The 23,484-nt window shown below is 38.1% G+C and overlaps 4 protein-coding genes across 6 annotated transcripts; 2 read left to right on the top strand and 2 right to left on the bottom strand.

Annotated features, from left to right (window-relative positions):
• Window positions 1-1,829: 1,829 nt before the first annotated feature.
• Window positions 1,830-2,567, top strand: LOC114729666 (transcription factor HEC1-like). Its single transcript, XM_028916701.1, has one exon. The coding sequence runs from the start codon at window positions 1,853-1,855 to the stop codon at window positions 2,468-2,470; it is 618 nt and encodes a 205-aa protein (XP_028772534.1). The 5' UTR covers window positions 1,830-1,852; the 3' UTR covers window positions 2,471-2,567.
• Window positions 2,568-5,106: 2,539 nt separating this feature from the next.
• Window positions 5,107-8,930, bottom strand: LOC114729669 (uncharacterized). Of its 2 annotated transcripts, none has more exons than XM_028916706.1 (7): window positions 8,540-8,930; window positions 8,005-8,131; window positions 7,794-7,889; window positions 7,035-7,694; window positions 6,319-6,685; window positions 5,822-5,903; window positions 5,107-5,605 (listed from the first exon to the last, which is right to left on the bottom strand). In XM_028916706.1, the coding sequence occupies exons 1-7, from the start codon at window positions 8,735-8,737 to the stop codon at window positions 5,399-5,401; spliced, it is 1,737 nt and encodes a 578-aa protein (XP_028772539.1). In that variant the 5' UTR covers window positions 8,738-8,930; the 3' UTR covers window positions 5,107-5,398. The 2 variants fall into 2 exon arrangements, with proteins under 2 accessions (XP_028772539.1, XP_028772540.1); XM_028916707.1 differs by having other exon boundaries at window positions 6,319-6,682.
• Window positions 8,931-12,309: 3,379 nt separating this feature from the next.
• LOC114729667 (THO complex subunit 5A) lies at window positions 12,310-15,163 on the top strand. The gene is made up of 5 exons (XM_028916702.1): window positions 12,310-12,572; window positions 12,883-13,173; window positions 13,432-13,768; window positions 14,263-14,600; window positions 14,732-15,163. Exons 1-5 carry the CDS (start codon window positions 12,369-12,371, stop codon window positions 14,999-15,001), a joined length of 1,440 nt encoding a protein of 479 aa, XP_028772535.1. The 5' UTR covers window positions 12,310-12,368; the 3' UTR covers window positions 15,002-15,163.
• A 519-nt stretch (window positions 15,164-15,682) lies between these two features.
• LOC114729687 (ABSCISIC ACID-INSENSITIVE 5-like protein 5) lies at window positions 15,683-19,492 on the bottom strand. 2 transcript variants are annotated; one of them, XM_028916726.1, is made up of 5 exons: window positions 19,420-19,438; window positions 17,754-18,978; window positions 16,988-17,059; window positions 16,826-16,855; window positions 15,683-16,167 (listed from the first exon to the last, which is right to left on the bottom strand). In XM_028916726.1, the coding sequence occupies exons 2-5, from the start codon at window positions 18,852-18,854 to the stop codon at window positions 16,093-16,095; spliced, it is 1,278 nt and encodes a 425-aa protein (XP_028772559.1). In that variant the 5' UTR covers window positions 18,855-18,978; window positions 19,420-19,438; the 3' UTR covers window positions 15,683-16,092. The 2 variants fall into 2 exon arrangements, with proteins under 2 accessions (XP_028772559.1, XP_028772558.1); XM_028916725.1 differs by having other exon boundaries at window positions 17,754-19,492.
• Between the last annotated feature and the right edge of the window lie 3,992 nt (window positions 19,493-23,484).

Raw genomic sequence — 23,484 nt, 5'->3', positions numbered from 1 at the left:
TTATATTCACATTTAAGAAGAATTGCTGAAAAATTTTTAAAAACCCTCAACGCAATGAGCATATCTTGACAAGTTTTCAATTTAAAATTGAAAGAATGGGAAACTTTTAATCTTGTGATGAAAGAAGAGGATACTTGGTAGTATACAAATGACTTTGCCCAAAAATATTAGGGTAAAATACACAAAACTCTCTGAACTTTGGGTTAGTTGCATATCACCTCTCTAACTTTCAAAATTAAGAATTCTAACATTTCATGTTCTGACTATAAATTTTTCTGCCTTTAAAATTACTGTTAACTTTAGTGATTTTTGCCATGTTGCAAGTTTTAAACCTTTTATTATATATCATATCAATTAAAAAAATAATACTTATCATTTGACGTGTAATTTTAAGTATTTTATACTTTTTTATTTTAAAAAGACATTCAGATTTAGTTAATTTATTTTAAGTTTTTAGAAATTTTTTTTCAAATTTCAAATTTCATGTCAAATGTCAAATATTATTTTTTTAATTGACGTGATGTATAATAAAATAGATAAAAATTGTGAAATGGCAAAATTCGTTAAAGTTAACGAAAACTTTAACAGTAAGGGAGTTTATAATCAAAACATAAAATATCAAGATTTTTAATTTAAAATTTTAAAAGTTAGGGAGGTGATGTACAAATACAACTAATCCAAAATTTAAGGGGATTTTTTCTATTTTAGTCAAAATATTATGCAAAAATTATATAAGAAGCCAATATACAAGGAGGCTGAGCCGTTTCTATTTCATAAGGGGAATATTGTCAACAGAGAAAAGATAAATGGATGATTTTGAGGCGTGATCATCACCATCATCATCACAATCGACCCTTATTATTATTTGCAAGCTGCGGCAAAATGATCAACCACGATACAGTGCATTGAATCATCCACCACCGCTGGATGGCTATCATCTCTGACACCTCCCACGTGCGTGGGTCTTCTTCCCTCAACAACAACACGAGAAAGAACCCTGGTGCCAAGGCAAACTTGATTAACCACCCCCACGCTCCCCACTCGTATCCTTTCAATCCTCTTATATGTAGTGTGGTAATTTGTATGGCAGATTAATTAATTAAACGTATTATTCGCTGATATCTATATCTTCTATCACTCCGTCTCCGTCAAGTTCGACGGCGCATATATATATATATATATATGTATATGTATGTATATGGCATCCCTCCCTGAGACCCTGACCATACAATAATGCTGTTTGAGGTCGCAATAATTGACACGCAACCCCCCGTGTTCTCATTTTGATACCAAAGAAAGATTCTTTCCGCAATAGGAAGCATATACATATATTAAAAACACTCAAGATGAGGCTAAACTTCTTAATTTGACAAAGAATAAGAATATTAAAGCGTCATTTGTGACCATACATATATCAGAATATAGAATAAATCGATGGCGTTTATTCAATGTACATGTCACTGTACGTGAAGCCACTTGTTGCACAATATACAGTAGACATTCAATTCAACTATATATATATATATATATATATATATATATAAAGTCAATTCCTTAGGAACTTGGTGCAGCTGGCCAGCCAGTCTGTTCCAATGTCACTATTATATTGATATTTTCAGCATCCATATCGTTTCTCCTTTTCTCACCAGTAGGGCAGCAGCCTGCTAAGCCTTCAGCCTGCGTTCTCAAACAACTTCTATCCCCCTGATTGATTCCTCCTTGTTTGTGTCTGATATTTTAATTCCTTATATACCTCTCTCAGCTCGTAGCTATAACCATACATATATAGATGGACTGTGGCACTGGAGATGGGCCAAAGGGGTCATTCTCATGGGCGTCGCCGCAAGATCAGATGGACTCGACGACGCAGCCTCCCCAGTTCTCAGCAGCTCATTACATCGAAGATTATGAAGCGACGGGCTTGCCTGTGCCGCCACCTGAGCTCTGTGGAACTACACCAGCGATCGGCAAACCTAACTGGTGGTCACTCGCAAGTACAACAAGCACATCATCGTCGCTGGGAAACCCTACGCCACAACAGCAAGAGCAAGACTTGACGGAAAGAGGGAAGAACCCCATGAGGGAGATGATATTTAGGATAGCAGCGATGCAGCCAATACACATAGACCCGGAGTCAGTGAAGCCTCCAAAGAGGAGGAAGGTCAAGATATCAAAGGACCCTCAAAGCGTGGCGGCTCGCCATCGCAGAGAAAGAATCAGCGAGAGAATAAGGATATTGCAGAGATTGGTGCCAGGTGGCACTAAAATGGACATCGCCTCTATGTTAGACGAAGCTGTTCACTACCTCAAATTCCTGCAGTCCCAGGTTCACTCCCTCCAACGAGCAACCTCAAACAATACCCCACCACCACTCCCTCTCTTCATGTCCTCTCCCCCCAATCCTTCCTCTAATTATCTTTCTCTGCATAAGCTTTCTCAACCTCCTCCTAACCCGAACCACTTTTGCTGAGACTCATAAGTTCAAATATTATAACTTCGAGTTTTCCAGTTTTTCTCTTCATTCATATATATGTGTGTGGGCGCGCGCATGACTGTTCTTGTTTATCTATACACAGTAAGCTTGTACTCCCCTTTTTGGGATGTTCAGTTTTGTTATTAGTAGTCAAAGTTGAGCACCGGTTCTAGCCAGTGTAGCTTTTCTTGGTTTCTTTCTTCATTCAAATAGATCTGGAGCTCATTCGCACGCAGAAGATTGTTTTAGAAAACGGGAAAAGTCAGTTTTCATTATTTCTTAATAAGAAATGAAGAACAATCACAATGTGGGCTCGTGCGCCTGGACAATCTAAAGTGACAGAAGATATATAGTTTGTGTTGGTGGAGATCAGGGTGCACGGGAGTAGACTGTTGAATATATATATAGATGCACCAAAAATTCGATACTGCCTGCGATCGGAGGTAGCTGTGACTTTGAGGATATGGCAGGAAATGATTAAGATGACAGGATTGAGTTTTAGAGGGCAAGTGCATGGAGTTGTGTGTGATAATGAGTGAGGGTAATAAAAGATGAGAAGCGGGACAGAACATGCACGAGAAGTGCACGTGATGATCTAACAGGTGTTTAAAACTTTTAAATAACAATCAGGGAAGGCCGATGAGTAGTCGTTTCTTGTCAATGCCTTGACATGTGATCTCCATCTACATGGTCAACTCGAGTGAGCCATGTCATCTCACGTGTATGTCCACGTCGGATATTCAATACAATACTTCTCTATTCTTGTTTATAAGGTATTTTCAGCATGTTTTACAAACAAACAAAAATCTTAAATTTTATTATCTTTATTTAATGTATATTATAATTGATGTAAATAAAATCAATATAATAATAAATAAGAGATAAAATTATATATACATACAATAAATTTTTTTCAATACCGTATAAATAAACAGGGGATAAAAAAAAGACTTTGTCTCCGTACCCTTGTTAATTGATTGTCCTAACTCCTAGCAAGACCCGAAATGCCATATTCACTTTAGAATTCCAGAATTTGATGCTTCTATAGAACTGAACCTGAGAGTGGAAGAGTAATAAATACGTGGAGAAGAGCCATAAATGAGTAGACAATTTGGTCAGAGAAAGCTGTCAGAAGACCCATGTGACCGTCTTGCCCCAGGCGCCAACACAGAGAGACCATGGGTTTGACTTTTGAGCTTGGAGTGAGAAATTTTCAATAAGAGCATGACAAAGGAAAATGAAAGGTAAAAGAAAAGATAGAAAGTGACCCAAATTATATTTAGCACCTAATAGAAAACATAAAACACACATATTAATTACAAGTATCGGATAGAAACAAAAATATAAATTCAAACAGATCACTTTATTTATATATTTTTTTTTTAACAAAAAAATTATAAGTGAGCTAGGTCCAAGAACTTATTTGGACCAGAACATATCTTCATACTCAAAAAATATTTACAAATTGTGCATCAATAATGTTCTCATATCAACAGTGAGATTTAAATTTATACTTTATGAGTTATGAACGACTCCTTACCAATTTAATTAATTCTTGGTGTTTGTTTATATATAATGTAAAGAAGTTGAAACCGCTGCCATTTCTCTGAGGGGATGGGGAAATGAAGTGTGGGCTTTGCATTGTTGATGTCGCCGGTCATTGCCAACAAGCAGAGTATTTCTTTTTGAGCCGAACATTAAAAGCTGTCTATTCGGTCCTCTCACAGCTGAGGTAGTGACTGGTAAAGTTAGAAACGGAACAAATGCATAGCTGATATAGTAATGAATGGCACAACGCGAGCAATTAGTGAGATACCAATAAAACACTCAACGAGAGTTTAATACACTGATGTCGGGTGGTTTGATTGGATTAGTCAAGGCCTTGTTTGCCATGGAAAGATCCTTCTTCTTCGTCTTCCTTTTACAAAACAAAATTGGGCTAAGACCCTTTGAAGGAGCCTGGTTATATTTTGTTTTGGGCCGTGCTTGCCTTTCCTATGCATTCAGCAACAATGAGTCAGGAAGAGAAGATTCTATAAACCGAAATGGCCACAAAATGAACCCAACTAAACCCAACTTTCTAGTAACACATGATGGATCCAACTTCAACAGAACCCCGTCCAATCAACCCTTATTTCCTGCTTTAACCTTTACCATGTCCATTGCGACATACGCCCTTCTAACCTGCTCTCTTGCGTTCTTCTAGCGCAACAACTGCTTAAGCTTCTCTCAAAACGAAATTAGGTGCTTTAAACTTGGTAGGAAATAAGTTTAGAGAGAGAGCAATAACATAAATTGATGCACTTCAGTCTCTATAATTGTAAGACAAACGGTAGAGACGTTTTGCTCTGTAATAATAGATGGATTACATCTCAACGGGAAAATTGGGCGAAAAAATTACAAAACACCGCGCATAGAGTTTGGGCCGCGCCAATACATGCATCATGAATTTATATAGGGCGAAAAAGGCGATCAAACTAATTTACCAGTTACATTGTGCATCACACTATTCATTCATATCCTCCATCCGACGCATTTGAACCCCTCAGAAAACCACTCAGACCAAACATGGATGTCAATAGTAGAAGTTTCATGTTTAGTTGCAGAGACGACAATAAACTGCAGCTTATTTATATTTTTAAAGGAAAGCTGAGGATTAATGGATAATATGACAGAAGAAAGCAATAACTTGCCTCTGCTTGAAAAGTCAAAACAGTCTAATAACGCGTGAAAATGATTCTTGTATATCTAGCTAATAACATCTGTTTACCTATCAGCAATCTGTATCCATTTGACAAAAATTTACCATTCAGAAGCATACAATGATGTAATTTCTGAAACAGGACAAGGTTTGAACTCTACATTTTACAGGGAAATTTGCCCAGCATCAGGCGAACTGAGAACTTAACAATACTGGACTGTGCATCAAAAAGCCTGGCAGGTGAAACAACCACCCAAAGAACCCATGTGGCTACTTCCACGGAATGATATGGCCTTGTGGGGAGTTCCAGCAAGTCCGTTGGCCTCGTTGGCTAAAACTGAGCTTCTCATTTCCTGAGCTTTCTTTTGAGCTGATTTCAGCTTGCTCATGATCTTGTCCATAGAAGATGCTCTCTTCTTTTCCAACTTCATCTAAAATAACAAATAAAATAATGACTATAATAATTCATTGTTTCTGCAAGCAAAATTCACATTCATACAATCTGACCCACAATAGTCAAGTTAGCAGGAAATATGCTACAATCTGCTAACTTAGGATTAACAAAATTATGTTAAGGAAAACGAGGGAAATTTAATTTAATTATCACCGATAACTGATGGTAAGGAAATATGTTATTAGAGAGTTACCTCTAGCTTCCGTATCGCTGCCTCAGCTTTTGCCTTTTGCAAGTTTTCCCATGCAGTGATTTTGGCCTCCTCCCTTTTTGCCCTAAACAAAAAGGGAAAAAAAAAAAAGCTGGCATTTTACTAACATTAGAGATAGAGATAGCACTAACAACTGTTAAGTAGGATATTGCGAGATTTTTCTCGTGGCAGATACTGTCAGATCAGAGAACTTTATAAACTTCAGTTCTCTAGTTTTGATTATGCAGGATGCTGTTGTGATGGTCCGCTTCTACACCCTTGGGAAGGGGATGAAGATGGATTATTGATTACTCGAGTAATCATATCAGTACTAATAAATTATAGCCAATTTAGTAACCAAATCACAATAAACTCCTAGACTACTGTGACCTGCAATTTAGTAATCATTCATGAGTTTAATAAAGCCCTGCTGTATCATTTTCTTCCTCATTTAACAAAAGAAATTGCATAAAATTAATATAATAAAAAACAAGACATACTTTGAGTGAGTCTTTGCTGTTCCAGTCAGGTCCCAAGATGAAGAATGAGCTCTTATTTCTTTCTTTTTCCGCTTGTCAACATTTTCTGAGCCTTTCCCTGAGAAGAGGGCTCTATGCTTCTTGGACCACCTTGTCATGGTGACTCGTTCATCAACCTGCACATCTCTGATATCCATTTTAGAGGAAGATACACCCTGCAATTCAGTGATGGGCAGGACAGATGGTGTGGAGGCAGAGAATGATGTCCTCGTGCTGGGAGAGGAACATTGGCTACCCTCTGGACTCATCTGGGTTGCCATGTCCCTCCTTAAAATAGCACCAGATACATTGGTGGCAGCATCTTTGAAGCCGCCAAACTTTTTCTCTGCTAGAACCAAGGGCAAGAGAGCAACATAAGATGCATAGAAGCACAGTTGAGTGGTCATATAAGGAAACCATCATTTATAGTTATGATGACTCGTTAGATTCTGCATATCAAATAAATATTGACATGCGTTAGGGGGTTTGCACGAGGTTCATTTAAAGTTAGATAACTAGATTCCACGCAAAATTGTTTTAGCCAATCCTTCTCAGCTCTTATACACCAGATGATCCTCATAGTTTCTTTCTCTGAGATCAAAAATATTCGACGATGTTCCAAACTTCAAAGATAGTCATTGCAAGCACCTAACATTGAAGTAAAATGGAAAGGAAGATTGGAACATTGAATATAGTACCTTGGGAAGGCATTGATGATTGGCCCTGCATCTCAGAGCATCCATGCACACTAACTGAGCGGGCCATGCAAGATTCTGCTTGCATCGGAAGGATTCCACGAGGGTCACTGGATTGAATTGTCAAGCTATCAGTTGAGATAACACCACCTGAAAATGGAGAACAAGCCATGAAATTCCCCGCATTTTCCCCTTCGAACATTGGTGCTGCCGGCGAATACAGTGAATAATAACCAGCACCAGGAGGTCCAAGCGGACCGCTCTTTGACTTTGGCCTCCTTTGGGGCTCAGGAAGCGAAGCCCGCCCCGTGCTATCTCCTGAAACGGGACTGAGAATCCATCTCTCGGCATCCTCCCATTTGGATGGCAACGTTCTTCCATTATTGAGAGGTAACAGGGCACCAGCGACATGCTTCCGGCTCGCATTTGTGTGCAAGGGAACTCGCTCGGAGCTCCAACCCTTTTGCATCGCAACACTCGCTTTTCGATAATCAGGTGTAGCAGGACTAGGGAAAGCGTCAGATCTTAGGGAATAAACCGAATTCTTTCTCATGTTTCCCAATCGAGGAGAAGTTCCGGTCGCATTGTTGAGATCTAAAGAAGCAGGCCTTCGCCGGTCTGTCTTCTTCAAGAAAGCTTCGGACCTTCTCCTATTTTGGCATTCTTTATAGAGAAGAGAAGAAGTAAAGTGAATAGGCGAGACTAAAAAATAAACCAGAGCGAAGAGGCTTTACTTCGGATTGTGTGATGCGATAAAGGTACCTTTGAGAGCTAGAGAGAAGGAGTTCCTCGCTGAATCCAATTGCAGGAGTTGATTTCCGTCTTCAGTATCACCAGCATCGCTGTCATCCTTTTGAACTACGTGAAATTAATAGGAGACGGATAGTAAGTCAGTGGGCACGTCAAATTTAAAAACCGGCCGGGCCTAGTCACTTTGCGGATTTTGAAATTTTCCAACAAAACAAAAGCGTACCTTTCGCTTTTTCTCCCTTTCTAGACAGACGACCGTGCTTCTTCTTGTGCAGTGCAGGCTTGTCTGGATCTGGATCTGGACCACTCCAACTCTCGTGAAAAATCTCATAATCATGGCCTGCCAAATGCTGCAAGAGATCCAAGAAATCAACACTAGAAACTGGGCGAATCTCAAAGTAATTAGCTAAGATTTGACCAATCACACATGTGCCATCGCAATTCGCACGGTGGGATACCGTTTATTTATCCGAAAACAAAGAATTAGATCCTTTCGTCGTTTTTCTTCCTTCCGAGAGACATAGAAACTCAATGTCAACTTCGTTTTCACCAATTTTAGTTCAAATTAGCAAGAAGCACATAGATTACGTGACTAATTACTTTTCATTGAATGACAGAAACCGCAGTTCAAGAAAATTACTGCGTGAAGCTCCTTTGCTGGATGAGAACGAAATGTCATAAGACGACATACAAGTAAACAAATCAGTAAATAAATAATGCAGGAACGAAAATGAAAATGCAATCATTGTGAGAAGTACCGGGGAGATTTCAGAGGCTAAGGAGTCATGGTCATGAGCATCGGACGCAAAGGATCGGCGATCGACGCTTGCAGAAGCAGAGGAGAAGAGGCTGAAGTTGGAGTCAAGCGTGAAAATGACGGAGTCAGGGCTAGTATCGCGAGGCCTGAAACCAGGTCGACCAGACGGCGCTGCTTCCTGAAACCCTAACTCCGGCATTGTCTAGCTCAAAGAGACTGAGAATGAAGAAAGCATTGCGATGGCGGGACTGGAAAGGAAGGGTCTGACGTCTCAGTCAATAAATAGTAATGAAAACACAGATAAAGACAAAAGAAAATAAATCGGCTTTTGAACTCTCAAGATCGAAGACTTTGTGTATGCTCTTTAAGGGGAATTTTCATGGCGTTCTAGTAGGCAGTGCTTCGTTAATCAAGTGCTGCCGCTTATTGGGATTGGCCTTCCTTCCCCCACTTTGAGGGTTCTTCCTCATTACCCTTTATCATGCTATTATTCCAGCTATCATGGATTTGTCTGGTGGTTCAAGTGAATTCACGAATGGTCCACCTGTTGCCTCCATTGATTCAAACTAGCTCGGGATCACGGCGCCTTTTTGGTTTTCAAAGGTACTAGAAATTTGTCAGCATAGGATAAATACTACCATGATTATGTCGTCATGTTGTTCACAGTTAAAGATCTCAGTCACTTTCCAGGTAAAAATGCTGGTTAAAAAAAAGTTCCGGGCAAGAATAATTGGCCAGGAAAAAATTACAGGTGAGAACATACCAGAGGAAAAAAAAAAATTAAGAAAGTGTTTGGATAGAATCAAAATCATAGTTTTAAAAGTGTTTTTATGATATATAAAATAAATATATAGAGGAATTTATTTCGATTGACGAAAAAATACTTTTCAGGAACATCCAAACACCCCCTTAACGGTGTAGAAGTAACTTTTTTCCAATCTGACTTTAGTATAATGTGATTTATATTTGAATTGGCTTTTGAAATAAGTCCGTTTGATAAATTGAAACTTTTTTGGAAGATTAATGAAAAAATCAGTTTAGATGAGAAATAAATATAACTTGTATTGAGTAATACTATTTCTTGTCCTTAATATAAGAATTGGTTTGATATTTAACTTGATTTTAAATATAAGACATAATCTATTTATTACAAACAATTAATTTAACTAACTTTTTTTAATTTTTCTAAATTAGTCAATTAGTGTTTATATTAATGATAAAAAGTATTATATATTTAATATTAAATGTATATAACGTAAAAATTATAAAAGAAATATAAAAAACAACATAATTAAAAATAAAGAAATTAATCGTGAAATCACACCCTGATTTGTGTTGTGGGGCGGTCCCGCGGAGTCCAGGCTTGCGGGTTCGTTTCGTGGCGCGAGGGCTGCTTTATATTTAGGGGGTGTTTGGGAAACCCAAAACCATAGTTTCAGAAACACACCTTTCCATAAAACGAGATAATCTCCTTCACATATTTACTTCGTAATCCGTAAAACACTTCTAAACCATATTTCTAATCCAAACACCCCCTTAAAAGCCTGAAATTCCTGGGAACCAAAAAACTTTGGCCTGTCTTTGAGTATTTGAGTATTGTCGTCTTCCTCCACGACCATCATTGATTGCCGCTCAGTAAGCGTGTTTTGGTATTTTAATCCCTTTCCTATAAAAAAAAAAAAGTGTTTTGGTAGAATTTAAATTATAATTTTAAAAATAATCTTATAATGACATGAGTATATAAGGAAATTTTATTTGATATTGTGTGAAAAAACGTTTTAAAAATATTTTTTGGATAGACTAAATACTCCTTAATTATCATTGGCAGCTAAATACTGCAACGTCAACGCGGACCACCGCCAATCACTGGTATTAGCCACGATCATCAACTTATGGGGGTCAATTTTGAAAATCAGAGTTCAAAATTTTTGGTTGTAGAGATTCCGAGCTCATTACATTGTAAACAAAAGAGGCTTAATTGTGCTTTTTCACCAAAAATAAAATAGCATAATCACGCTATCAATCTGACGAGAAATGAATCTACTTGGGACGAAGAGTGAATGCTCAGGGAAAAAAAATGATCTAACATTTTATTCTGGTCAGCAATTCCGAAGTTCCTTTTTTTTTTTTTGGGTTTAAGATGTAAATTTATTTTAAAAGTTTAGCCCTGGACATCTGAATTTATTTTTGTATAAATTTTCCTTAAAAACTTAAAATCATAACAATATTGGCAAATTAGTATCACCATTTTATCCATTAATATTAGTTTTTTAATGATATAAAATGAAATTGTTATAATTTTAAATTTTTATGATAAATTTTTACTCAGACGCCTGTTCGCTCAAGTAGATTTTCACTCAAATTTATATTTTTAATTTTCTTTTTCCTTATCCTCCTTGCAAAATTTCATGCTCTTATTGCCTTGTTATTTGCTCCCTCCTTCCTCTCATTATTAAACTCTCGAGTTTTTTTTTGGTTCAATCTCTCATTTAATATGTAAAATCTTTAATGACTTTTCTAATCTATCTTTGTTAAGTATAATTTGTCTTTTTTTGTTGAGAATCAAGTTGGTTAGAATTAAAAATAATATTTAAAGCTATTTCGAAATTCTAAAATGATAAATATAAAAGGAAGTGGAGGAATATTACTTTAATTATATATAGACAAATAGTTGGCAAAAAACGTTTTTTTTTTAACCTTTATGGCACTTTTGGTTGGATGCATTGCATTTGAATTCCTTGTAATGCTGATGCAGTGCCAGCTTTCACATGTTTGGTTTGTACATTTAGATTGTAAAAGGGATTCAAGATGCATCAGGATTACTTCAAATGATGTAATAGGAATTGCACTGCTAAAGGCCCTAAACGAGGATTACAACACGTGGGAATTTGAAAAAAGATATTATTTATCCTTGTATTTTTTATCATATTTTTCTGCCCTGATCTCATGCTCATATTTGAAGTCTTCTTCCAACTCTCACTCCTGGCCTTTCCGCTGAGAGGAGAGAAAGGCTAATCTAAAAAGTACTTGGGGTTTGAATAAGTGACAGGTTAGAGAGGTATTTTGAGAATTTCAAAATAACATAAAATGAATCAGCCTTCTAAATTTTGTTTTTGGTTTTTACTTCTTTTTTTTTTTATATAAATAGTTTTTACTTCTTCTTTCTGGTTTTGATTCAATTTTGTCGGAAGAGATGCAACCCAAAATACAAGGAAGTTGGGTTGAGGGTCAACGATGGATGAGGAAGAAGGAGGGAACGCATACCTAATTGCAATTTTATCTGGGTTTAGGTGTATTTTTGTCCTTTTAGTTTTATTCGTGTTTAATTAAATATGCATAATGAATTAAATTTTATCATTCTTAATTTTGAACCAAACAATTTTATTGTAATTACATTACCTACATTCCCAACTACTACTTCCGATCCTTAATATAAGACTTCATTTAACTTTTATTTTGATTCAAATATAAGACCTCAATCCATTTTGTCTATCATATTTATGTATTTTTTTCAAAGTAATCCTTCTAATAATAATAATTATAACCATATACTTGATTAGTAAGGATAGTTTAAAAAAACTACCTTAACTTATTTTTTAATTTATTCAAATTAATTAATAGCTCTTATAATTATAATAGGGGATAATATTATATTTCATTACATTCCCACATATTCAAGTGGACCAAATGGGCCATGATGCTGGTCCCCAAAAAAAAAAAGGGCCATTAAAGAATAACCTCCATTTGATAATTCTCAGCTCCGACGCCCACACAATTTGGGAATTGGGAACCCCTGGGGTGTTGGTGAGCAATTAACGGCGGGAAGAAAAATGGAAGACGAAGACAGACAAGGTGCGCACTCAGCGGAACAGCGCTCGTTGGAGGAATCTCCTTTCGAAGTACTGCAAAATTGCAAGACTTCGGCGGAGAACATCGTCGCCGAAATGCTATCTGTTAAGAAAGATGGCGCACCCAAATCGCAGCTCAGAGAGCTCGTCACTCAGATGTTCCTCAACCTCATCACTCTCCGTCAGGTCCCCGACTCTACCGCTCTTGTTTTCTGCTCTAGGGGTTATGACTAACCTTTTAGTTAAAATGGTTTCTGCTCTGCCAATTCAAATGAACGATCCTGATTTTAATTCGAGACAGTATCCGATTTCCATAAGTTATCCTTCCTATTCCCTAATTGTTTGTGATGTCATGAGTTTAGCTTCCTAAACCATTCAGCAATGTCATGATCTATCTTTCCTATTCAATCCCTATCATTCGACATACCAAGATTTAAGTCCCAAATAACGCGCTTCATATTAATTCGAAGGCATATATATGTCTTTATGTTTCCAGGCAAACCGTACCATCTTGCTAGAGGAAGACCGTGTTAGAATGGAAACGGAACATGCAAAGCCGCCGATAGACTTCTCAAGTTTGCAGCTTCAAAACCTGATGTATGAGAAAAGCCACTATGTTAAAGCAATAAAGACTTGCAAAGACTTCAAGTCAAAATATTCTGATATTGAACTGGTAACGGAGGAAGAATTTTTTCGCGATGCCCCGGAAAACATCAAGCAGTCTGTATTGTCAAATGACAGTGCCCACGATTTGATGCTTAAGAGGCTCAATTTTGAGCTATTCCAGGTAAGACTCGGTAATTATTGCAAAAGTTCACCCGTTGCATATAACAATCAGCAATTAGGTGGATTTGTGCGCATAATAGATGTTAGCTTTTAGGGGTATCAATGCAACAAATTTTGTGTTTCTTGATATATGCTGCATCTTTGCCATGTTAAAACTGGACACTTTTGTCTGTTTTGTTTGTGTTAATAATCTGCCTTCATAGTCTTTTCTTTCAATTGAAGAGAGTTAGATGCCATAATAGTTACTATTTTGTATCAGCGGAAGGAGCTCTGCAAACTTCACAACAATATAGAACAAGAAAAGAAAATCCTTTTGGATGCAATTGCAAACCGGAAAAAATCCCTGTCAAGTCTCCCTTCACAGTTTAAGTCTCTTAAGAAAGCATCGCTGCCAATACAAAGCCAACTAGGAGTTCAGCAAGCTAGGAAACTAAAGCACCAGAGTTTGGCAGAGTTGCTTCCACCACCTCTTTTTGTGATTTACTCAGAGCTATTGGCTCAAAAGGAAGCATTTGGGGAATCAATTGATCTGGAGATCACGGGAACCCTAAAAGATGCTCAAACATTTGCCCGTCATCAAGCTTATAAGGACACTGGTAAATGACAGTTGACATTTAAATTCTGGCATTCTTTGAGGGGCATCAAAAATGTTATCCAGTACTGTAGCAGCTTGCAGTAAGTCTATTGACAAGGGATTATGAATCTGTCCTTTCTATATGTTTCTAATGATTAAACCCTATACTAGACCATTACTCTGACAATATTATCTAAGACGAGGATTTATGATAGGTGAAATATTAACAGCATCCAAAGAGTATCGGAAAGAAAGTCTTGTAAGTGTTCAAGATTAGTTTTTTTGGTAAAAAAGGCAATATCATACAGAAAGATTAGTTATTCCATATATGCTGCCTTAAGATAATAAATGGTACAATTGAACATCTATTTTTAATTGTGTCCACCCCACTTGGCTTTATGATTGCTAAAGTGTCTGAGTACTAAGTTCTGACCCTCTTCAAATTTGACATTTATTTTATTATTCCACCTCAATAGAAAATTCATGATTTCAGTGCAATTTGGTTTTGATTCTCAGGTATTTCCACCTCCTTGGGTGTTAGCAAATTAAGAGACGAAGCACCTGATGACATAGAAGATATGCAGGGACAAAGAAAACGGCCTAGGATGGTTCAAGGCAAGGAGAGTCTTTACCACTCAGCCGCATTGCAAGTCCATCCACTTAAAATCAATCTCCACGTGTATGATGATGAGGTTCCCGATTTTAAGTCGGCAAAACTCATCATTCTAACATTTGAATACTTGGTGAAGTTGAATATTGTATGTGTTGGAATTGAAGCATCTGATGATGGTCCCAACAATGACATCTTGTGCAATTTATTCCCCGATGACACAGGTCTCGAATTCCCTCACCAGGTATGCAAATGGGATGTTTTCTAATTCATTTTTGTGGCTCATTCTTCATTGTATATCTCTATCCTTCATTTATTCCCACAACTTTGTATGATATGTCTGTGTCATGATAATCCTTTTGATTGGTAATACAGTCAGCCAAGCTCATTGTCGGGGATGCTATAATGTTCAATGATAATAGAACATCACGCCCTTATAAGTGGGCCCAGCACCTGGCGGGAATTGATTTCTTGCCTGAGGTGTCCCCCTTGTTTTTTGCTGGGCATGAAACTTCAGACAACAGGGAAGCAGCAAAAAGCGAAGGTGTTAGATACAGTCATTCACTATGCTACCAGCCGAACCAAGTACAGACAGTTCTGCGGAGAATACGCTCGCATAGAAAAGCTCAGTTGGCTCATCTGTGAGTCACTGCTCCTTTATGTTTTTATTTTTTTGGATACGAAGGATCCTCCTTGATGCTCTGAAGATCAATATTATGATGAGATCAACTGAAAGATTTGCTTTAGTTGTTAGTGTAACTGACATCTTAGTTGTATAAATAGGGATATTGACTCTGACTCCCTCGCTCAAGACTTTTGTAGCATTCTAATTTTAATTCTGATTCTAATTTTTGGAATTTTTTTTGGATCTTGTCAACTGGGCATGCTTAAGTTAAGGAACTTTCAGCGTCATTGGACTTTCATATGTGCCAGATTGGTGTCTATTGTTGTTGTTTTTATTTGCTTTTGGACCCTGTAAACCTCTTTTCTAACTTAAAAAAGGTCAAATCCTTCATAAATTTTATATGTCTAGTTACTTACAGGGTGAATGGACCTAGAAGGCGGGGAATACGCATATCCCCAAGCCCCTATGACAATTGAAGGGCGGCAACAATCGTCTCCCTAGAGAGGGGGCCAGTGACTCTGGTTTATTACAGAGCATGTCAATATCACTACGAAGGATCTTCTGTGATTCTAATCAATGTGACTGTAGTTTTGAATTAGTATTTGTGTGTTGCGAATTCTAAAACTGTAGCTTTGAATTAGTATTTGTGTGTTGCGAATTCTAAGTATGACGATGCCATTCTCATTGCTTTGTACTAGGAGTTATCAGAAATTTGCCCTTGAAATAAAAGCAATTCAAACACATACATACATACATAAGGGATGAAATAGTGTCAATGCTAACCGATGGCGCGAAAGAGGCAAGGCTGGTCTATTCTTCTAGGGTCCTATGAACCGTAATACAAAAGATGCAAAACTTAAATTTCTCTACGACTCATATTCGGCAACGAATAATCTGCACAAGAGTGTTTTCCAAAGACGACATGAAACTGAACGTTTGCAAAAACACCTCTTCTCCCCAACAAGTGTCTGAAGTAGAGGCTAGATATCAAACTTTCAAACGCCTATCTAGGAGTTATTGACCCCCAATCTACGGCAGAATACGGTATTTGGAAGTATGTACGTGTAGTCATGCATTTAGCCTACATCAGCATCATTTCACCATCTTCATTCTACCATGGTCCAGTTTGAGTTCGTCTCAAGCATCTTCTCTTGACTGCTTGTTGCGTATTTATCATCTCCATAATCTGGGAATGGCAGAAAAGTAGGGATCAGTTTCTAACCATATGCATGAAATATTAAGTAGTGCCCACAGCTACACGAGGGCAAATCTGATAGCGGCGAGTGTTTATTATCGAGTCTTCAAATGATGATGGCCATGAACTAGCAGTCCTAAAACAGAGTAGCTGATGGAAGTATTCACGAAGAAAGAAACTTTCAACGTCATCTGTTGCTCTCTAGTTCAGAATTCTCGAACACACGCATCATATAGGGAAAATCCTCAATTAGAGAACTAACAGGCTAGAACGATGGAAGGTAGGGATTCTTGCGATAGGTAAGCGGACTTTTTATGACCCATTGCAAACCACTAACAGCTCCCAAGGGCATAAAGAAAAAAACCAATTTCTATCCCAGAAAACAATTCCAAACTAAGACCTGGCAACCGTAATGGGTCTATAAAACTAAAACATATTCTCTAGGGTAAAGATGATGCTGTATTTCTTCGGCCAGATTTAAATCATGATACCGGGACCAAAAATAGTTATGAAATGGGGCATAACCTCATTGCTCAACCATGAGAAAAGTTTTGACCACTCAATAACAGTAAAGGTCAAACTAAACATAGAAGATGGAAAAGAACCCTTAATGGGGGAAAAAACAAAGGTAAACAAAGGCCCAACTTACATGTTTTTTTCGAATTTCCATGATTTCAGCCTGCAGAGTCCAAAAAGATGATGCATCAGAAAATATTACACTAGTGTACGTGAACTTAAGCCATATGGATGAATCGGCAGGTGTTCCGGCATCTCACATCCGCATGGAACATGCTGCAATAACAAAAATTACCTGCTTCCTTCGAAGTTCTTGGTTTTCATCTTTTAACATTTTAACTTCTGCTTCCAGTTCCGTGGTATATGCCTGGAAGAAGAGAAAGTCGAGGATCAAGGTGAAAAAAACATATCAGGCATCCTGATACATTTATCAAAACTTCCATCTGGACCGTCTTCCCACGTTATGTCCCCAGTAAAATCGATTCGCTGGTAAAATATATTAACTTATGCCTAGTGCTTTTAATGCTATTTTATGCATTTCATTGATCAGACGTTTCAATATCTTGCACAGCATGCCAACGGAGAATAAAAACAGAGTTAAGGTCTAGTTGAAATGTTAGCATAGAAATTAAATAAGGCAACTTCTCATCATATTATGTTCTTTAGATCCTGGAAATAATTGCATCTATTGATTAAATATGCAGAATTTTTTTTCCTTATTGAGATTACACAAAATCTCTTTCCTGTTACTAGAATTACATAAACAGTCTGCAGCAGGGGCCAACATCTTGCGTGAGATCAGCTAATCCAGATGGCAATTCTACAGAAGAGTCAGAAGGGCGCGAGTTCCTTTCTATTTTAATCAATCCACAAATTTCATTACAACCCAAGTGGATTGAAGTTACTCTCTTGAATTCAAGCACTCAACCAGTCGAATGAGTAAATGCAGCAATCTCGATTGTTAAATTTAGAATAATCCCAATAAGTCAATATAAAATTGTAGAAACAAAGAAGCTGGGTTGACGGGAAGGTGAGAACGAGCTTATAGAACAAAAATTCACCTGCTTGCGAGCCCTCGACCTAGCAGCTGATTCTCTATTCTTTATCATTCTTCTCTGCCTCCTTTCAATTACCTTCTCCACAGCTCCACTGCGCTTTCTTCCCCTTAAACCACCATTGAATACATAAGGAACTGGCGATACTGACGAAGTATCCCCGTTAATCTTCCCAGTTTCATCGCAAGACAGTTGATTCGCTGGGGATCTTGTAGCTACATGAACACCCCCATGTCCGAAACCCATACCATCGATCCCTCCACCTTGCAGTGCAGAACCCGGAACTATATTGGCCTTTAGATTCTGATCAGCAAGTCCCACTATTCCGCTCTTGATTCCTTGATTGCTCATTAATGGCACTGGAGCTGCATAAGACATAGCAGGTTGCTTTGGAAGTATCTGCGGTTGCAGCTGCGGTGGCTGTGAAGTAGGCAACTGTTGATGATTCGATCTAATCCCGTTAACATTGAACGGCAAATTGGTTGACGATTGAAGAGTTAGACGATCGTTGTTATTGCCGGGAATCGGGCCTCCTACTAACCCTGCACCCTTGTTGAATTGCGGAGAACCCATCTCTAAACCACCATGATTCCCTGTCCGAGACAAATCGGCGAAAAGCCCCCCGTTTGGCTTTTCATCTAGTTGTATATCTTCTCTGACCACGCCGGCTCTGACCAAGAACTCCTCCAGCGTCATCTCTCCCAGAGTCTGCTGCCTCTGAGGAAAACTGGGGCCTCCAGGACCAGTAGCAATCCCGTACTTGGAAATATCCTTCCAGACTTCATCCACTGTCTTCTGGCTAATTGTCCGTGGCAGTGTCAACGATCCTTGTTTCTGCAAATGGCCATCACCAGAGGTACCGGTCACCGGTTGAACAAAGCCGGCGGACGCCATTGTTTGCATTTCTTCAGCTGTCCAAATGTTCTTGAGCAACTCATCCATGTTCATGGACCCAAAGTCCTTTCCAGGACCTCCCATGGTACTCATGAATTCGTCAAATGTCAGAGAGTAGACGGACGGCTGTCGTGCCAGGGAAAAGTTCACTGGTTGCCTTCCGCCACTGCTGTTATCGACCGCAGGGTCGTTCTTCACATTCTTAAAGTTCATTGTGGTCTCAATCCGGGTGAAATCTGAATGAAGCACTATCGGAAGCTGATCTAAGCTTACTACGGGCAAAAATTCAGACTCCACTCTCTCACACTTCTAAACGAACTCAACGAAACTCGACTCACTATCAAATACGAAATAGAGAGAGAAGAGACTACGGACTTGAGTTTACATGTATAATAGAACAGTGAATTAAGCTCAGCTTCTTCAAACTATGATGGAAAAGGCTCAATTGAGGTACAGTACTGTTGAGAAACCTGTTATTTTTCTTTCTCAAATATATATGTCGTGAGAGAAATTCATGAAACGTCCAAATGAACAAGGTTCAACCTGACTTCAGAATCAACCATTATTCCAATTTAAACGATGATGACAAAAAAAACAGAGCCACTGGATAGAAATGCATTAAAAAGGGAAGGAAAGGGGCAAAGAAGCATAAAGTAAAGATAAAATGAGTATAATAAAACTGAAATCTCCAAAGGATCAACTTATCGTCAAAATCAGCAAAGAAATCAATACAACTCAGACGGATGACTGTTGACTGATGAGTGATCAATTACAATACATCTCATTACTAGCAAAGGAAGGAGAAACCAGAAGAAGTAAGAACAGGAAAAGGTTAAGGAACGGAGAAGGAATGAGGGGTCAGTGCATTTACCCTTTTTATCTTAATTTTCCTTTAAAAGTTTTCCCGATTTGGTATCTTGTTCTGAAAATTTCCGTAGAGTAGTGTCTGGTGGTTTCCTAGGCTTCCTCTAAGATCGCCAAGTGTCCATGGCCCGTTGTCTCTTCACATTGTTTTCAGGATTGAATCGGGACGCAGTGGGGTCACTGGCGTAATCCGTAGTTTTATTAGTGCATTTATTATTAAATAATTATTTTGTCGCGATGGCGGAGAATTAGATAATTGAGTCCCTGCCCGATGCTAGCCTTTAGAAAGGCGAAACGTGGAGCAATGATCAGCAGGAACTGGACGGCCCAGATTGTGACGGAACCCAATCAAATTTTGCTTTCTGGGAGAATCTTGCCTCTACACGTGTCCCCGAAAAGAAGGGTCAGAGATTGGTTTTGATGGTCGGCGACGAAATGAGCGGCATAATCACATGCGGATATCCATTCAACCCACGTGAAACTTGTCACGGACTTGGTCGTAATTCCAACGAACAGTGCGGCCTAGCAAACTTCTTGCCTTAAGTTGCTAGTCAGCCTAACTCACGAAGGAACACAAAGGAACAAGAGACTCAAGAAAGTGAGAGTGTTGTAAGTACTTGAGAGATCAATACAAAGTTCTTTCTTTGAGTCTCTTGTTCCTTTGTGTTCCTTCGTGATTTGAGTCTCTTGTTCCTTTGTGTTCCTTCGTGAGTTAGGCTGACTAGCAACTTAAGGCAAGAAGTTTGCTAGGCCGCACGGTTCGTTGGAATTACGACCAAGTCCGTGACAAACTATGTGAAAGTTCTGCTCCGCCACCTCGGTCCATACTCAATAAATTATTATAAAAAAGTATACATAAAAAAACAGTACATAATTAGCTTGAAACTATAAATAAAAAAAATCAAATAATAAGTATTCTATAAGTTTTGCAATTTAAAATTTAAAAAAGAATCCCCTTCAAGAGGGGTCTCGCGTTGGCCCAAAAAAATAAAAAATAAAAAAGAAGCAAGGGCCCACTAATGTGGCAATGACCCTATGGTAATTATGTATACCTTGTATTTTTTTTAATTTTTAATATAAAAGTTAATTGACTAATTTAAATAAATTAAAAAATAATTATATTAGTTATTTATAATAAATAGGCGTTGTCTTTTTTAAAATATCCTTAATAATTAAATGTATAAGCTAGAATTAGAATTATTATTATTATTAAAATAACTATCTTAAAAAATAAATATATGAGAAAAAAATAAATGGAGATATTATACGTAGTGTTATATTTGCACGGCGTGACCGGAAGTTCGCCCCGGGGGTGGTTAGTATAAGCAGAAGACTCATCATAAAAGTCCAACTATGAAAAATTTCTACGTTTTATGAGGCTTTCTACCGTTTTTTCCCCCATCCTTCTTAAATAATCGGAATGATTCCTTTTTGGGTACGCACTTTTGCTATGCGTCCCTTCCCAGCATCGACACGTCTTCACGCCTCCATAACAGACGTCTCCCACGACGCAGCCTCCCACTGGTCTGTTCTGTTGTGCTGTCTGTTATTATTTGTTCTTGAAATTTGCATATTTGAAGAGAAAATATACCCACTTTTTTTTTTATATGTGGTAGTTGTGAGAATCAAAATCATCACCACTTCTTATTTATTTTTTAGATAGGAGTTATATTATTTATTTAAATGATGAACAGATACTCTCTAGCCAGAAAAAAATAATGAGAAGGTACTAATTCAACGTCCTTTTGTCAATATTAGAAAAGCATGCCTTGATGCCGGGATGAAGTTTACAATGGGAATGCTGTGCCCAATGCAACTTTCAGTATTTAATAATTTGTTGGAAACAAAGTCGCATCAACCTATCCATATATAATAAGAACAACGTCATTTTTCTCCTGCTAAACTGCCCATCTACATGGCAAGAAGGAGATAAGGATTCCCCAATTTGTGACAAAAAAAAAAATCCCATTATGGCAATAATGTAACAGTAATACCCAAACAATATAAAATACAATTTCCACCTAACTCTGCCCGCAGAATCCGCCCTCACATGCTTTGCTTGTCTATCTTTATTTAAAAAAAACCATTCATAATAAAATATACGACACCACCCGAATTCATAACATGTTAAAGAAATGGCAGAAACAGAGATCCCTGAAGTGAGTCACACTAGGGGTGGTTGTCAAAATGAGAGTTCCAGAAATTGTAGTGAGAAAATGTCAATGACAAAAGATAATGGAATAATAAAATAAGCACGTCAGCAAATGAATAAAAATATGGGAGAGAGTAGAATCCTGTCGTTTTCATTGGGAACCGACAAAAGTGCGAGAGAAAAATAAAAGTTACAGCCTTTATCCTCCAAACTGCATTATTCAAAGTTAGGAGGAGGATGTGGACGTGGGGGAGTTTTGTTTGGTGGATAGACTTGGAAGTTGGAACCATCCCTGTGACGATGACATTATCACTTTCTGCTGTTCCCGCATGAGCAAGGGCGCCCAGATAATAGTGAGACATTTTTAGTGGAGCTTTAAATGTGATCCTTCCCTGATTATCTCAGTAACACTCATTCACACCCAGATTAAAATCTGCCAAATAAAACCACTAATTCCTGAACCAGTTTGATCAGAAAAGCATGATGATCAAATATTAAGCAGAGCGTCATGAGTTGTGGATTATAAGTTGAAGGGATCTCCATCCATCTAAGACTAGTTCTCTGGGATTAGTTCCTTTCTTTTTGGGACTTGTAACAATAGTATGACATGCGGATGTTCACGAAGGGGGCTACTTGTACAGGGTTTTAAGCGGTAAGAAATCAAGTAAAGTGCCTCTTTCACTCAATAGGTTAGTGTTTTGAGTTTATGATGGACTCTCCCCTGATGCTTATATTTCATGGAAGACCCAGGGGTGTGAAACTGTGCGATTGTCCCACGGAGGTCCAGTTAAGTCCATGGTAACGAACAGGGATAAATGACCCGATGGCCCATACAAAACTAGACACAGAGGCAGGGTGCACTGCCTCGTGTTGCTATCAGAATTCAAACATCAAAGGGACAGGCGTCACTTTAAGTTGGTAGATGCAGGGGAAGCCAAATAAGAATTAGACACGTGGAAGACAATATGTATCTCCCAAATTGCCAAAGTGCAATTCACATGCAGCCATCGACAATAATAATAATAATAATAATGAAAAAGATTGTCTCCTCCTTTTCTTCCTGGAGCAGTTTTGTTATTCTTCACTGTGGCCGTTCACGTCAGCAGTTCAGAACCTTATTACATTTCAGCTTAATGTTTGTTCTTCTTTGAAGTTTTCAAGTGTTTTCTGATACTCGGGATATATAGAGTATATGTAATATTTGAGATCAGTCCGTAGCCCTGAGGATATTCTTTATGGATCCAATCGTTGCATACAAGTAACACTTTCAATAGTTTGCATGCGCGCAGCTGAACTAGTTTAATATTTATGTCTGTTCATTTGGGACCACACCGTTAAGATGAACGCAAGTATGCAGCCAGCAGCCCCGGACTAACGACTTCATTACGTGTAGGACTCTGATCCAAATATTTTGACCGTTTATAATTGTTCATTACTTGTTATATTATACCCAAACCCTTGCCCCTGGGGTTGCTTGTTCTCATACGGATGTTTTGTGACCACAAAAATGAAAAATCCTAACTTGACGGCGATGATGAAATAATATTATTGCTTCTTTATTAATTAAATTCCATGTTTGTTAATTAGAATATTATCATAAAAAATAAAGTCAAATCATTTTCCAGCACTTAAAAAACCATGATAATTTCCAAAAAGAAACCAAGGGTTAACCCCTCTTCTCCTAAAGGGGCATCAGATGCAGTGGAAGCTTACTGATTTATTCTTGGCCCCGATATGTGGAAGAGCAGGGGTCAACTGGCCTTGGGCCAATAGTCTAAAAGAGAAGCATTAGACAAATATGGGATCAGCAGCTAAAAGATTACATCC

Source organism: Neltuma alba, unplaced genomic scaffold (genome assembly GCF_004799145.2).
Source record: "Neltuma alba isolate B1F8T4 unplaced genomic scaffold, ASM479914v2 tig00012663_pilon, whole genome shotgun sequence".
NCBI classification, from domain to species: domain Eukaryota; kingdom Viridiplantae; phylum Streptophyta; class Magnoliopsida; order Fabales; family Fabaceae; genus Neltuma; species Neltuma alba.
The sequence above is the reverse complement of the archived record's forward strand: the minus strand, read 5'-3'. Positions and strand labels throughout refer to the sequence as shown.